This window comes from Stegastes partitus, unplaced genomic scaffold, assembly GCF_000690725.1.
Source record: "Stegastes partitus isolate 25-593 unplaced genomic scaffold, Stegastes_partitus-1.0.2 Scaffold931, whole genome shotgun sequence".
NCBI classification, from domain to species: domain Eukaryota; kingdom Metazoa; phylum Chordata; class Actinopteri; family Pomacentridae; genus Stegastes; species Stegastes partitus.
Genome location: NW_007578662.1, coordinates 2,455 through 18,782, shown reverse-complemented (window position 1 = coordinate 18,782; position 16,328 = coordinate 2,455). Strand labels below are relative to the sequence as shown.

The 16,328-nt window shown below is 42.6% G+C and overlaps 1 protein-coding gene across 1 annotated transcript in view; it reads left to right on the top strand.

Annotated features, from left to right (window-relative positions):
- Positions 1 to 15,540, top strand: part of LOC103366328 (carbohydrate sulfotransferase 11-like) — a 21,991-nt gene extending 6,451 nt beyond the window's left edge. Inside the window, exons 2-3 of the mRNA XM_008294027.1 lie at positions 7,205 to 7,284; positions 14,032 to 15,540. Of these exons, the coding sequence (XP_008292249.1) occupies positions 7,205 to 7,284; positions 14,032 to 14,877 (926 nt within the window). The 3' untranslated portion in view covers positions 14,878 to 15,540. The remainder of the gene's footprint in view (positions 1 to 7,204; positions 7,285 to 14,031) is intronic.
- Positions 15,541 to 16,328: the final 788 nt, after the last annotated feature.

Here is a 16,328-nt window from a genome sequence, read left to right as displayed (position 1 = left end):
TATCCTGTAGTGTGTGATGCACCATTATTTTTCAGTCTTGCAGTTATCTGAGATTGGAGAGAAAATGATCTGTGAGGTTTCTCCTTATGTGCAGGATACAACCTGTTTGAAAATCCGCTATGATCCTACAACTCCTGTAGTGTGAGCTAATGCTTTTGGTGACCATGTCGAGCAGCTGACTTCATGCTGCGTTCACATGCTCTCAGAGTGGAAAAGGGCAGCGCAGAGTGCAAAGTCCCAACAACTATCAAGTAGAAGGCTGTGAAATTTGGAGTGACATTCATTATCCTCACTGGATAAAACTCCAAAAGCTTTAAGTGATCCTTGAACTTTCCATTTGGCACCATCGTCAGTGTCGCACTTTGTGACTAATTAACGGTCAGAGCTACTGAATTGCTTAGATTTTGCCGTTCGTGCAGCTCAGCGCGGCGGACGATCAGCCCCGCGGTTAATGATTTAAACATTCAGAGCCGATGAGCCATCTCGGGTGTTTATCCAGCTGCGTTTGTCAGAGCTCAACATTGGATTTACTGTTTTTTTTCTGTCTCAATCATCACTCACTGAGAGACATCTCGCCGTTCGAAATGCAGGTGTGCTGGAAACGTGTTAAACTAACATAACATTTGTCACCACACGACTTCGTATTAGACCCTCGTAGCTTTACGTCTCCGAAAGGACTCGCATCTGCATACATTCTTCTGCGAGGCTCAATAAACAGACACTGCACCACCCACATGCCGCTGCCTTTTTGCACGAACACCCTTTACACACACATTTTGTGGCCTAAAAGGATCAGGCTTTCCCTTGTATAGTGTGTCTCTCAGTAAAGCTCCTCTTTGGCAGGAGAGGTCGAGGCGGAGGGGAGAAGGGGGGCCCCAGTTTTCCCAGTGGGACCTAAACATAGAGCTCTGTTTATGGCCAGGACGGGAGGAACACACATCGGCCTTTCTATATTTTGCATTTCCTAAGCTCTCTCGGTTCTGTGCGTACCGCGAGGAATGCTGCAGGGTTCTGGGTCCATCCCGGGTTAAACCAACAGGGCTACTGCTTCCTTTGAATCGGCGAAGTTGGTGAATCTCATGTATCAGCGGAGGAGTTTTTCCAGAGATGTTTATGGCGTTTTTGTTTCTGCTGACAAACTGTGTTCTCTGTTAAATACCTCCAGTGGCAAAACGTGGATTGTAAATTTCCCCGCTCGCTGAGTGATGCCACATTAACAGCAGGGTGATGACACACAAAGCGCTCTTTCAGAGTGCCATCTCAGCTTGTTGCTGAAGCACTCGCAGTCTGGCAGGTATTTGTCAGCTCCTAAATTACTTCAGACGTTAGCTCTGCTGACTGGTGTTTCATTTAAGAGGGGTTTAAAAAAAAAAGGATGGTTGTTGGGAGTGGCCATGCTGGAAATGTGTTCCCAAGTCGCTGGTAGTTTCCATAAGGAAGTGGTAATGTGTTTGGAAAAGGGGTCAGATAAATCAGTGTACTGTACCAGAGGGCTGAGGACCAAACCTCCTTTTGGCAGCAGCATCTCTGTCTCTCTTCATTCCCGTAATAAGGCATCATTTGGCTTCTTGGCAGAGATGAATCCACTAAACAAAAGGATTATGGATGTGTCACAAGATTGAGCTCTAATTACTATGAAATCGGCTCCTCGTGCACACTTGAGCTGCGCTTCCTGGACTGAGAATTATCAAAAATGATGTTGCGCCTCTTACCTTGGGATGCACGGTATATCGTTTCAACATTAAAATTGCGACGTGCACACAAGTGACAGCCACATCACGGGATGTACAATGTGAAATAAACCAAATTAACTCATCATGCTACAACCTTTTTTTTGATGAAGTCTATCTGATCGAACATCGTTTACGCTTTTTTTTTTTAACTCCTATTTTTTGTTCTTTTTTTTACTTCATTCACAAGACATGGAGTCTGTTGACATGCAGGCTGCACATATGCACTGCAAAAATGAGCAAGAAACCGGAGAGAAGCACTGAAAAGAAAGATTTGGTTGCAAAAAAGAAATGTAGTGCTAGTTGTAGGCCTGCAAAATTAATTGAATATTAATCACATTCACATATTTGGTGATGATATTTACATTAAAAATTCTCACTCGTAGTAAACAGCACATGTATATTAAGTAGTAAATCTAAAATTCCGTATTTCAGTCCTTTCAAAGTTATTTGCGGTCACAGAGCTGTCTGAACTGTTGCAGTAACGGAGACTAGAAGCTTCTCCGTGCACACCAGCTTCTACTGTAGCCTGCATGTGAGGCGTTTAAGGAACCTCAGTAAATCAATGACTTCAAGCAGATGTTCAACAAGTGAGGAATTTAGGGTAAAGTTTTGTTTATACTTTGCCTCGAGGAGATGCGCTGAATGCTGGTGAAGATTATTTTGGTGTATTTATACTTCAGCAGGAATGCAGCAGTGTTCTGTTTATTTAAATGTGAAGTGCAATCAAAATATTTTTTTCTAAACTGGCTAATAGTGATCTGAATATAAATAGAATAATTGTAATTATCATCTATGGAAATATTTCAGCTACAGAAAGAATGACGCTGACCAAATACAGGAACGCTGAAAGGCAAAGATTCTCTAATTATCTTTAATTTCACTGTGCTGCTTTCTGGTGTGAGCAGGCTTTGTAATATTCATTTCTTACTTTCTGTACAAATGTTGGTGTTTGGGACATTGAAGTCCCATTTACACTTTAAATAACTGGTAACAGAACAACGTGAATAAGAGCCTGTAAACTCCCTTACAAAGCTGCTATACAGTAATAGACATTTGGTCAAAATTACCCCAAGACCTGAGTCTACTTTTTTTGTTTTGTAAATTTACTTGACCATATTAACAATGTGACAACACTGGAAACATTTTTTTGAATAGAAGTGACATAGCAGCATGTAAAATTCAAAGTGGAAATGATTGTACTCGTTCTAGTTACAGCTAGCTGGTGAGATAGCCTGAGCTAACGCTAACTCATCTGTATTTTCCTTGTGTTTTTTTTTAGAAATTATTTTTGATGCGCCAACATCCTAGTAATTGCGCACAAATAGTTCAGCAGCTTATCTAATCATCATGAAATAAATCTAAAAATATAAAAGTTACACCTGAAGCTAGTGGCGCTGTATGCTAGCTAGCTTAGCTTAGCTTAGCGGAGGGGCGCTAACTATTCAAATTCGTGTGTTTTTCTTTTACTGAGCCACATTTCAGTTTTATTTATTCACAGTTTCCATTTATTGAACACTTTAAATGAGCAAAGAAATTCCAAAAAGAGCATGTTTTTTCTTTTTTTTTCTTCTTTTTTTGAGATAATGCATTTCAGATTAAAACCCAGAGCCTGTAACAATGATTTACGATCATTTATTTATTCATGAGCCTCATAAAACAAAATGAGAGCTTTGTAACTTGTAAATCTGATACGCTGTAGTTGCTGCACTTTGCCTTTGTTGTGCAGAAAAGATGATAAATCTTGAGCGTTGCTTGTAGCGTTGAAACCGTAAATGCACCACATCTGTATACATCTACAGATGATGCACAGGTGAGGCCCTATAACACTGATAATCCAGTAGGAAATCTAACTTGTAACATCAACTGTGTTTTCCTCGTGTATTGATTTATTCCTAATAGTGTGGTCATTATTACATATTTTGCTGTGTCATTGGCTCCACACTGAGTCGGCAGCCTGGCAGCCATGAGCGGCCCGATCCCAGGACGGAGCTGCACACAGACATGTGGTTACTCATGTCTGTCACTCAGGGGGGAGGATGTGATTAATGAACGAGGCTTCGGCTCACACTGAAGTCAACGGGACTGATGACACAACTCGATGACTCAACTAAGCGGCGAACAAGTCAGCGCTCGGTTGCTTCGGTGATTCCTGACATGCAGCTGTTTGCAGATGTTTACTCCGGTGAAAACCAGCTTTCCGTCTGTGACGAAACAGATGGTCTCACACGGGAGCTTGTGTGGTTCAACTTTCCGTGAACTTTTTCTAGGAGCTGCGATGATATGAATGCAGACACAAAGTGGATGTCGTGCCCGACAGTTTGACTTTGCACTAGAACAGAACGAGACAAGCAAAGAATATGAGTCAAAGTGAAAAACATGGCCGTTAAACATCCTGAGGGACCCCAAAGATTTATGGGCTATGGACTCCTGCTTTACATAGCATTACTGAAGATTTGCTAGCTTCATCATTTTCTATGGAAGTAAGCTCAGCATTTTTAGTTTTTCTGCTGTTGGTTGGCGATTTAAATATGTGGGTGTGTTATTTATTTATTTATTTTTTTGTCCTACTTCCTGACAACCATTAAGCAATCAACTGATAATGAAAAAGAAAACTCTAAATTGTCACACCGCATAGTAAACAAAAGCAAATTACAAATATCTTCCATCCATTATCTATACACCGCTTAATCCTCACTAGGGTCGTGGGGGGCTGGAGTCTATCCCAGCTGACTCAGGGTGAAGGCAGGACACACCCTGGACAGGTCACCAGTCTATCACAGGGCTACACTTAGAGACAGACAACCAAGCACACTCACATTCACACCTATGGACAATTTAGAATCACCAATTAACCTCAACATGTTTTTGGACCTTGTGGGAGGAAGCCGGAGAACCCGGAGAGAACCCACGCTGCACGGGGAGAACATGGAGACTCCACGCATAAAGATCCAGGTGGACGCGAACCGACGACCTTCTTGCTGCGAGGCAACAATGCTAACCACTGCCCCACCTTGCAGCCCATGCAAATTACAAACATAACAAAAACAGACATCAGAAGACAGTGTTGGCACCTGGGATGAACCGATCAAGTTTTTCTATTTGTTCCTGATCCAAAATACGGATTGTTCAGTATTCATGCCAGCATGCATCAAACGGTATTTGTGCTTTGTGTTGGCAGCTGTACGGCTTTGACTTACAAAGAAAAAATGTGCAATTTGGATACAATACTGCAGTGACCTGAGGAGACTTCTAGTAGTTGGGCTGGTAAAGGAGCACTGTGATGAAGACTTCTGTGAGGTTTACAGATGATATTGTATTAATTACTGAGCTTCAGACATGCTGTGCTATGCTGTGTTTTGTTGCTGAGCTAGCCTTCCATATTTAGTGCACAAGTCAAGACTGGTATGAATCTTGTCATCTAACTCACAGTAGGCTAGTAAACGTTCCCCAAAGTGTGAAATTATTGGTTTAATATAAAATGAAACACAAAACCTTTGTCTCTTCTGTTCTGTTCTGAATGTTAGTGAACAAATACTTCGTCATTAAGGACTGAAGCAATTTAAGAAGTAGATATCAGTTGTTCAGAGAGATCACTGTGATATTTTCTTTCAAACCATAATTAAATTCATTTTTTTGTAGGTTTAAGTTGTAGGAGTGAGGCTGCCACTGCTGTGACTTGCAAAGCTACAGTGACGCGTCCACTCTGAAGCTACAGATGATTTAAATTACAGTTTCCCTAATAATGAAATTATCGCTGAAGCTGGTTGTGGAACTGCGTACTCGACTGCGACTCTGTGAAGCCGTGTAATCCGACACCGGGGTGAAAGCTCGTACATGCAAACAATAGCTCGAGCTGGTCCATAGCTATGCTCCTCAGCACACCCTGACCTCACCCAGGTCCTCTGTGGCTCCTTTCTTTCTGCTTCCTTTCAGCCACACAGTCTGGCAAAGGCTAATTTTATATTCAGAAAATGACATGCTCCGCACCGCCAAAACCATTTTTTATCTACCATTACAAAGGCACTGGAGCAGATGAAACTGTGGCAGCAACAACCGATACAGTCCACTTTATTGTTCCTACGCAGCAGCTTTTATTATCAGTTTGCGCCACTGTTTGCATGTTCTCATTTTGTGTGTATCCAGTGATCCACATCGAAGGATCTGTCTTTGCTGTATTTACATTTAGTAGGTGGATAAAAAAGAAAAACACAAAGAATTGGGGATGCCACAAACAACTATGGACTATTTTACCAACTAGTTAATTAATTTCATGAGTAGGTTTCCTCCAAATGACCAAAATGACAAACTTAAATTAAAATATCTGAGGCAGTAGTGCAGCTCATAAAGAATCCAAGTTTCTAATAAACGTCTTAAACCAAGTGAAGAAGCCCAGAGCAGCCAAAAAGCTCCTTTTCTCCTTATTATGTGACTGTTTTCTGACCTTGGTGATAGCTTTTACTTTTTGGAAAATATCGCAGAATTCATTGTTTTCTTTAACTCCACAACAGACACAGAAAAATGTATAAATGACAATGACTTCGTTGGGAATTCAGCTGCATTAAAACACAGTCAGCACAGACAGAAGTACATGTAAAGTGTTTCTCTTCAGGTTGCACTGCTCTCCTCTCGCCTGCCGACAAAACGCCGCAGCATCCAAACCACCTCTTTTGTTCTGCAGTAATTTTAAATTCCCCCAAGTCTCGAAGCCTTAACTTTAGAAGCGTTTACATTTGACAGAGTTGGACTCTGCCGCCGCCATTGTCTGAAACCGTAGCGCCGACTGCAGCTGACCGACGGCCGGAGCCAAAAACAGCTGACGTCATGATGCAAAAATGAGAGTGTTGCTGAAGGAAAGCACTTGCAGTGATGACTTTAAGTTAAAAAACACGTGTTAGCTGAGCGCCGGCGTTGTCGATTGTGTCGACTGATCACGGCACAGAGCAGAGGTTGGGGTCATTTTGACTTGGGAAGGTGTAAAAAAGTCTGATTTCAGTGTGATAAGGAAAATGAATGTTCCAATGGGCTACATTATTAAAGACAAGAAAAACAACTAACTGTCCTCAGGTTTTTCTTCATCATAATTCTATTTAAAGTGCATTTTTTCCATTATTTCATGTTTGATTTGCTATTTAGGAGTTTTAAATCTTCCCTTCATGCCATTAAAAATATAACCACCTCTCCACTGGTTGTGCTCATTATGTTCCCATCCTAGTTTTGCAAAAAATATGACAAAATAAACCTGTAGATTCTTTTATTAGTAGATGGATGCTTTGTATTTGCCATTATTTTTGGTGTGAATACACATTTGTTGACCCTTTAATGCTTGTTTTCTATCTTTTCTCTCACTTGTATATTATTGTTCAGTTGAATATATAGTCAGTGGTGTCATTTAATGTTATTGCTGCTTTATCTTTACGTGTCTTGAGGCTCTCTCAGTCAGATTTGATAACACGTGTTCTCTGTCTTCTCAGCCTCAGAGCCAGTCGGAGAAAGAAGCAGTGAGCACAAGTCGAGGAGGAGTCCTCTGCAGACGCTGTACGACGGTGACCAGGTCAGTGTCCCCGAACCTCACCGCCAAGCCTGAACTCTTTCTCCTGCATATATTTGATATCTATTTGTAAGGATTCTTCTTCTTCGCAAACTTAACTCGAGCTCTGATGGATTCATTCAGATAAGCGCTCTTTCCAAACGTTCTATTAAATGGATAGCTAATGATCCTGATGTCTTACTGGCACAGAAGCTCTTCATGTTTGGCTAAAGCACTGAAGAACCAGAACAATCACTGGCAGACAGAAGATAACCACAAACGGGCTTGGCCAAATGTTTAATGATAAGCAGGTGTTTTGATTTTTTAAGATTTTACAATGACGTTCCAGCAAGTGCGGTTCAGACGTAATGTGGAATTTTTGGAGTAAGTAAATTTAAATGAGGTGGAAAATAGAAGTTCAAGAAGAGTGTTTAGAAGTGGCATGACATCTAATTATTAGAGATGTCCTGGTTGAGGTATTTTGCCCCCCGATCTAATCTGAATCATGCCATTTTCCTAGAGTTACACAGTGCACACTTCAAGTACATTTAAGTTATTGAAATCAATCCGAAGCGTGACGAATAGCTCTGGAATGCCTCAAGAGAAAAAAATGCATGTGTGCATCCAAGCTGTTGCTCAGTGCTATTTTTAGTTTATGAAATAAGAGATTTAGAATTAGTTTCTTGATATAAATTTTTATTTTTTTAATGTACTTTGGGAGCTTTTTTGCCTTTTATTCGGAGCAGTAGAGATAAACAAGAAAGGGGGGAGAGACCTGCAGCAAAGGGTCGTGTGCAGGAGTCGAACCCACGACCACTGCATCAGGAAACTATAGCCCCTGTTCAACTAGCTACATTTTGACACCAGAATTTTCATTGGTTAACTCGGTTATGTCTCTTCAGTAGTCGGTATTAGTGTCTTCCCTAAAATAACACATCAGTGGAGCCTATTTATCCATCCATCCATTATCTACACACCGATTAATCCTCACTAGGGTTGTGGGGGGCTGGAGTCTATCCCACTCACCCTGGACAGGTCACCAGTCTATCACAGGGCTACACTTAGAGACAGACAACCAAGCACACTCACATTCACACCTACGGACAATTTAGAATCACCAATTAACCTCAACATGTTTTTGGACCTTGTGGGAGGACGCTGGAGAACCTGGAGAGAACCTATGCTGCACGGGGAGAACATGCAAACTCCACGCATAAAGATCCCGGTGTGTCCAAACCGGCAACCTTCTTACTATGAGGCAACGGTGCTAACCACTGAACCACCTTGAGAACATGCAAATGACTGTAACTGCCTCACTTTCCAACAGAAACTGTTTGTCACAGACCTTTCCAAAAACCACTGGTGTGACGGGCTTTCACAGGAGACGCACAGGTGTGTCTCATAACGCTCCGTTTTAAGTGTCTGTTAATGGGACCCGCAGCCAACCGCCGGTAACGCCATCCACCACACCTGTGCCTCTCCTGCTGCGACATGTCAAAGTGTCTGCCATCCTTATTAGCTGCAATTAACGACCAAACACCAGCCACAGCAGTGGACTGTGTAGGAGAAAGCCAGAGAACCTGGAGAGAAGCCACGCAGCACAGGGAGAACATGCAAAGTTCACGCAGAAACATCCCGGGTGTCCTCACCGGGACGCGAACCGGCGACCTTCTTACTGCGAGACAACGATGCTAATCACTGCTCCACCTTGCAGCCCCGAGCCTATAGTAATATTGTCAATCATCTCACTCATAAACCCATGTTAGATTGTCTAAAACATTGACTACGGGGGTAAAATCATCACGGGCATCACAGACATGTTTGTATTGTGGTTGTGGACACACTTCTTGGCCAAAACGCTTAAAAAAGTGAAATCAGCTTGAACAAATTGTTTCGTCAAGGTTGTTTCTGCCTCCAACCAGGATTTGTTCATCGCTGCTCAAGGCTTAAATACCCCTCTGCACCAAATAAATACATAATTATTGTATTTATTACAGGTATTATCGCTGCCGCCGTTCTTCTGGAAACCTGCCACCCGCCTGTTAAACAAGCAGTGACTTCATTGGAGGGATTTTTATTGCGGCTACTGTTTTTTTTAAAAAAGGCTTTTATTAGATGGGAAGAGCAGATAAGAGAGTGGAGGAGAAAGAGGAGATGATCACTCCACTACACCAAACCTCCTTGCAGTGACCACCTTTAAAACATGTCTTCATCTTAGAATGTACTCATTTATACCACATTGGTGTGTTCTGTAGTAGACGGTGTTACGTTGTGCCGTCTGTCTGCACATAGGTGTGCTTGAGGCCTGAAAATTCCAGCAAGTTTTGACTATTAATGGCCCTTAAAACATCCATCCAGTGGCCTGTTCTTTAACAAATTCAGACTCGTATAATCTCACCAGCAGTCCCGCTAATTCTTTTGACGATCAGCTTGAAGTGGATGGGCCGAGTGCTGATCATGCAATGTGTTGGAAACCCTCCCAGCATGCACTTTGGTAGAAGAATAAATCCTTAATTTTCTGCCATCACCATCTTAAATCCAGTGCAACTAAATCTGCTTTGCACCAGCCCTCATAAACTCCTGCTCTGAATATGGCTGAGAGACAAAGTTGGGATTTTTTTTTTTTTTATGTCGCGCGGAGCTGCTCTGATGCCGTTTCATCCCGCAGTAAAGGTCGGCCTTCTATTGCACAAGCGACATTTATTGAGGAAGATTCATGACTTTGTACAGCCGCTGTCAGACTGCAGACAATTAAGAGCTCAGAGCTGCATTTCATAAAAGGCTCGATGACGCAGGCGTCTGTTTTGTTCATGTACACATTGCATACCGTACAGCGAGTACCAGCAAACAACAGCAGCTGTTTGTCAGGACTGCTCGGTTAGTTTTTTGAACCTGAACACGCTCGAGCGATGAACAAGTGGTGAGCGCAGAGTGTGTTTTGGAGCTTGGAGCCGCACAGACGTCCCACCACATGCAGTCTTTATTTCCATTGTAGTCATGAATTACTTCACCCTGGGTTTATCCTCCCATTTTACTTGGCTTATCTGCATCTGCAATTCTCACTGTAATAATAGCAGTAGCATGACTGCATCACTGGCTGCTGAGATATTTGGATTTACGGTTTCACCTTTCAGCTCCTGCTGGGTTCCAGAACAAACTCCTCAGACACTGAAAACACAAACAACTCAACATCTCTATTAAATAACAGCTTTTCTGTTGTATACGGCTGGAGCTATTTAGTCTTTGCTGTTGTGCTTTCCTTTTGCCAATTAGAGGGGATTTTCTCCGATAAACAACCCCCGGGTGTGGCTCCTGAACGCACACTGTCCCTCTCTACATGTCACACATGTTTTCTAATATTCATCTATGAGCTGTATTTGGAGACACAGCATGTACAAGCACCTCCGTAGCAGCTGCTTCCACTTAAATCTCCCTGTGAGGAGAAGGAAGGTGTACACGCCAGAAAACAAACCAGCTCCAGCAGACACCATTTATTTTTAATTGCTCGCGATATTTTCTTTCTTCCATTCCACTTAAACGCTTCCCCCCCAACAGGAGGGAACCGCTAAGCTGTCGGGATGGAAAGAGGCAGGAAACTGTCTTTATGTTGGTCTCTAAACATGATTTTGTGTTCCTTTGCTCACGCATGTTGCTCATGTGCAACAGGTAAATAGGTGAAAGGCTAAGTGACAGCAGTGGCGGAGCATTGCAATGAGGTAACATAATAAAGATTGTTTCTCAAAAATCCTTGGATACTGCTTTTTTTTTTTTTAGTATTTTGTTGGCTAAAGTAATACATTTAAACTGCAGGCGGCTCGAGGCAGCAACACGTGTCTCAATAAAGCGCAGACGTATAATTACCTCATAAACTTTGATTAGCAAACTACTGCCTAATTGCGCTTTTTTACTGTGGCAGGAAACAACCACAGCATTTACCTGCTTTCACTTCCAGGATCCGAGTTCGCAGCCTGTCGAGCTGCTGCGTCTCTTCACTGCGTCCACCAGCTACACTCTCAGCCCTGTCGAACCTCTCAGCGCTGAGCAGGTGGTGCGCGGTGGATTTATTGCAGCCGTCTGCGGCAGCTGGAACCTTGATTACAGCAATGACAGCGCGCAGAAACAGTAGACTGAACTAAACCACTAAAACTGTGGGTAGTAAAAACCAACACAGTGAGCTGAAGGAGGATAAAATGTGCAGTTAGGTTGAGACAAATGAACAGTTGCTGCAGTTTTGACTATAAGAGACCCATTTTATATCACACAGTATTATTAATTTGAATTAATTTATCATAAAGATTGTATTTAGTGCAGCTTTAAACATTTCAGGAAAATAAAAGATAACATTTGACATCAGAAAGTGTCTGAAACTAATCCAGTCGTAAAACATTTGTGCAATTTGACGGTTTTTAATCAAATGCGATAACAAATGAGTTGCTTTTTAGAGCATCTTGCATACATTATGTTGCCTTTTGTTCTGGTGAAAAGGAGGACAATTACATCTTGCAGTAAATGTAAAATTCAACCCAACTAAAGCTGGATGATTTGGGAAAAACTGCAATTTTTCTGAGCTATATTGCAAATGTGATTTGATTTGCAGTATATTCTCATAGTTAAATCGTAGCAACTGGACTTGCTTGAGTTCCTTGAAGACGTTCCACCTCTCATCCAAGAGGCTTCATCAGTTCTGACTGAGTTCCAGATGGCTCCTTTAGGATGCAAGTATCTGGAACTCCCAACGAGTCAGTCAGAACTGATGAAGCCTCTTGGATGAGAGGTGAAACGTCTTCAAGAAACTCAAGCAAGTCCAGCTGCTACGATTAAACTATGAGAATAACCAAGACCTGGATGGCTGAGAATCTTCACAAACAGATTTTCAGTATATTTTAAAAGTTTGTGATTCACTGAGTAATGGAATTAAACATGGTGGGGCATCAGTACATGGGATACCATAAAAAAGTGTGACAAGGAGACTCATGCGTTTGTAAAACCATCGACATGACAGTTAAATCCCAGGTCTGCCTTTGCTAGTTCAAAGTGTGACGTGGATGAGTTGTTCAGCCGAATACCCAACAACTTTCCTATTCTCTCTGACTGTTTGACTGGTGGTGCATCGCTATGAATATGCATATCTCCAGCAAACCGCATATAGCTCACATGAAGGGATGGAAGCGTGAGGTGTAAAAACAGTGCTGCATACACTCAGAAGAAGGCTCAGCGTTGTCTCTGCAGCTTGCGGCCACTCCAGTGAATCCTTGATGTTCCAGAGCCGGCACACACAGAGAGCCACACATAGGGTCACAGGCACCGAGGCGAACGGAGAGTCTCAGGGCTCCGACCGCCGCAGTGGTGAGCCGGGCCGAGCGGAGGAAAGAAGTAAATAAGACATTTGTGCCATGAAGAGGCCAAGCTGAACTGGACGACCTTGAACTGGATTTTATATGCATGTGGATGTTGGGGGGGGGATGGCCATAATTAAGACCACCAGGGGAGAAGAATCTGAATATTTTTTTTCCACATTTAAGAGACCTTAGCTCTTGACTGACTTCTACAAGATGTATGTGGGGCAAAAAATTTTTTATAAAACTTGTAATGGCTTCAGATGGAGCTTCACACTCGGCTAAATATGAGTCAAAAGAGCAAAAGTGTGAAGGTGAAAGATATCTGGAAGTGTGGAGCTGCAAAAAAAAAAAGTGAGCTTAGCCGACTTGAGTGATTTGGGCCTGCTAACATTACATCTCTGAACCTCTGAACTGTCTGTAGTCATCTGGCGGCATTGTGGGTAATGTAGGCAAGAGGTTTTAGATAAGGAAGTGTTGAGTAAATTAGTGGTCATGCTGCTCTCATATTACACCTCCCAGTGTTCCAGCTAATGTTGAGTACAGTGGAACTTGTCTTACTGTTGGAGCTGCAACTGGGAAGCTCAATAGATCCACAATGAAAACTGTCCTTCACTGGTGTATCAGGGGACATTTTGCTGTCCTGTTAATGAGAAGGATCACTGCATATCAATACAAAGTTGTTCTGAGTGATCACCTTTATGCTGTGATTAAAACATGTCTATCCTGATTGGCCTGATCTGTTCCAAGATGTTGGCATCCCTATCCATAGGGCAGGAATGGTCACCCAACGGTTTGAAGATGATTACAATGATGTGACCTTTGTAGTCCCAAGATTACAAACCATTTAAACATCCATGGGAGATTTTGGTTTGTGCATTCCACCACAATCATCTAAACATAAAATGAGGAAATATTTTTTGGAAGAAGTCGTTCATCCCTCAGGTAGAGTTGAACAGATTTCATGCTAAGGTGCATCAAATGTGTTTTGGTGATCACATGGTGGCCAAACAGATAATCAAATAGAGTTGAACAATCTAATTTTGGGAGAATATTCATTTATTTTGTGGTAAAATCATCGAAATATGCCTAATCCGCTTTGTTTAGTGCTGCAGCAGTTCTACCAGAGCCAAATCAATGTGCGGTTTTAGGTGCCTGGACCAAAAGTCCAAAAAAAACAAAAATGGAATAAAATGCTTAGAGAGTTTTGCTTGAAAAGTATGATTGTTCAAAGAAGTTGGGAATCCATTTTGTTGATTGATTCATTCAGTGATACTGTCAGTCCATTTCCGTCTTTTGGAGAGCAAAGTGTTCTCATAACTCACCAAACCAACCAGAACTAACCCTGAATCATCCTTTAAAAGTGGACCAGTCATAGGTTTAATTACTGACAAATGGTTCCTCTTGTTTAATTCTTCTTTTCCTTTCCCTGTAGGTTGAGTCAGCAGTGCAGACGATCCACCAGGGTCGACGGGAGCTGTTGGAAGAAGCCTGCCGCTCCTACACCCGCAAGCGCAGAGTCCTGATCCCTGAGGACCTGAAGCACGTCATCGTGGACGACCAGCACGGCCTGCTGTACTGCTACGTGCCTAAGGTGGCCTGCACCAACTGGAAGCGGGTTCTCATGGTTCTGACGGGTGTCGCCGGGTCCAACAAAGACCCGCTGGCGATCCCTGCCAACGAGGCCCACGTCCCACGAAACCTCCGCACCCTGTCGGAGTACTCCACCTCCCAGATCAACCAGCGGCTGCGCTCGTACCTGAAGTTCGTGTTCGTGCGCGAGCCCTTCGAGCGGCTGGTGTCGGCGTACCGCAACAAATTCACGCGTAGCTACAACACTGCTTTTCATAAACGATACGGCACAAAGATAGTGCAGCGGCACAGGCCGAACCCACAGCCGGAAGCTCTGGAGAGAGGAAACGACGTCTCCTTTGAGGAGTTTGTGTATTACCTCGTGGACCCGGCCACCCAGCGAGAAGCGCCCTTCAACGAGCACTGGGAGCGGGTTCACTCGCTGTGCCACCCCTGCCTCATCCACTACGACGTGGTGGGGAAATACGAGACGCTGGAGCAGGACTCCCGCTACGTGCTGCAGCTGGCCGGGGTGGAGGACCAGGTCAGCTTCCCCGCCTCGTCCAAGAGGACCAGGACCACGGGAGACATGGCGGCGCAGTTCTTCCACAACATCAGCCCTTTTTACCAGAAGAAGCTGTACAATCTCTTTCGCATGGACTTCCTGCTCTTCAACTACTCTACGCCAGCCTACCTCAACTTCAGATGAGGCTGGGACGTCACACTTTCACTCGACTCGACTTGAACTTACTGAGCCTGGATGCTCTCTGTAGGCCTTATTATGAACACTGCAAGTACTGTTTTAAAAAGTACCACAAAAGCATCGAATATGTGACCTGATTTGAGCTCCAAAGAATAAAGATTTATTTTTAGAGACTGGACATCAGGATGGAGAACTTTGTGAGGACCTTTCATCGCAAGATCAAGGTTGCTGCCTCAAGAGGGCAAATACCATTTTTACTGTAAACAGTGATCAGACGAATGTTGGTCGCTGCCTTTGAATGTGTAAAATGCCATTCAACGTTTGTGTTTAATATCATTTTGGTTGTTGTCTGCTGTTTCAAAAGTGTATTTGCACAACAGATATTATCTCCACAAGGTGCAGTAGCATAATAAGTATTAAAATCATATTTAGACAGTGAATGTCTCCAAACGTACGTGCCTTTGATTGTGGGCCTTATTCTGTCTCCAGATGACAACTTTTGTAACTGTGACTCGTATTTGTTGGGGTTTTTTTTTTTCCTACTGTAGATTTTTGTGTAATTATGATAGTTTTTATTTATTGTGTTTATTTCAGACTCTACAAAGTCAGACAAACCAAAATAGATATAGTTTCTCTCACAATTTTCAAATAAATGCATTTCAGCAAACAGTTGTTTATTGCTTTGAATATCGGTTAACATTTAGAAAGAAAAAAAAAAGAAATCCTCGACACGGTTGTGTTTAGAATACAGCAGTCATGACTAACATGTCAAGTGTTTTATTGAGACGACAAATCATGGCTGTAAAGATGTCATCTAGAAGTTTTTACAAATGTGACAGCACTACAAAGTCCAGTTCAGGGTTGCGTTTTTGGAAAACAGGTATTCGGAAGCTGCTTCCAGATCATTTGAGATGCATCTAAAAGTGCATATCATACCATTGAAAAGGCCCCGTACAGAGAGATGCATACGAAATCATTTCTTCACAAAAATAGCACGAAAGAAAAGGAAAAAAATCAGTGTTGTGGATACCTGGAACACATACTAACATAGAGACAGTTAAACACGACAGGCTATATTCAGTGGCGGCACTGTGCTGCACAAAAAAATAAAATATCTCGTAAAAATTTAGCAAGACCAACGGAAGGCTTATCACGGTTTAAAAGGCACAAATCTACAGAAAATAAATACGATAAAACCTAACATTCATCCAGACTGTGCAGTGTCTGATTTCTGTTAATATACATTTATATATATATGTTGTTATTGCCTTAATACAATCATCTGCCATCTAACATTTAAGAGCTGACAATAGGTGTACAGATGTGTCAACAGGTATTACAGTGGTTCCACTTGCCGCATCCACTCTGAATTCTACAAAGCCGAGCCGGGTGCCGTTGATATAGAGGTCCGTGAAACTTAAGGGAACACATAGTGACCACAGTGAGCTGGCAAATGT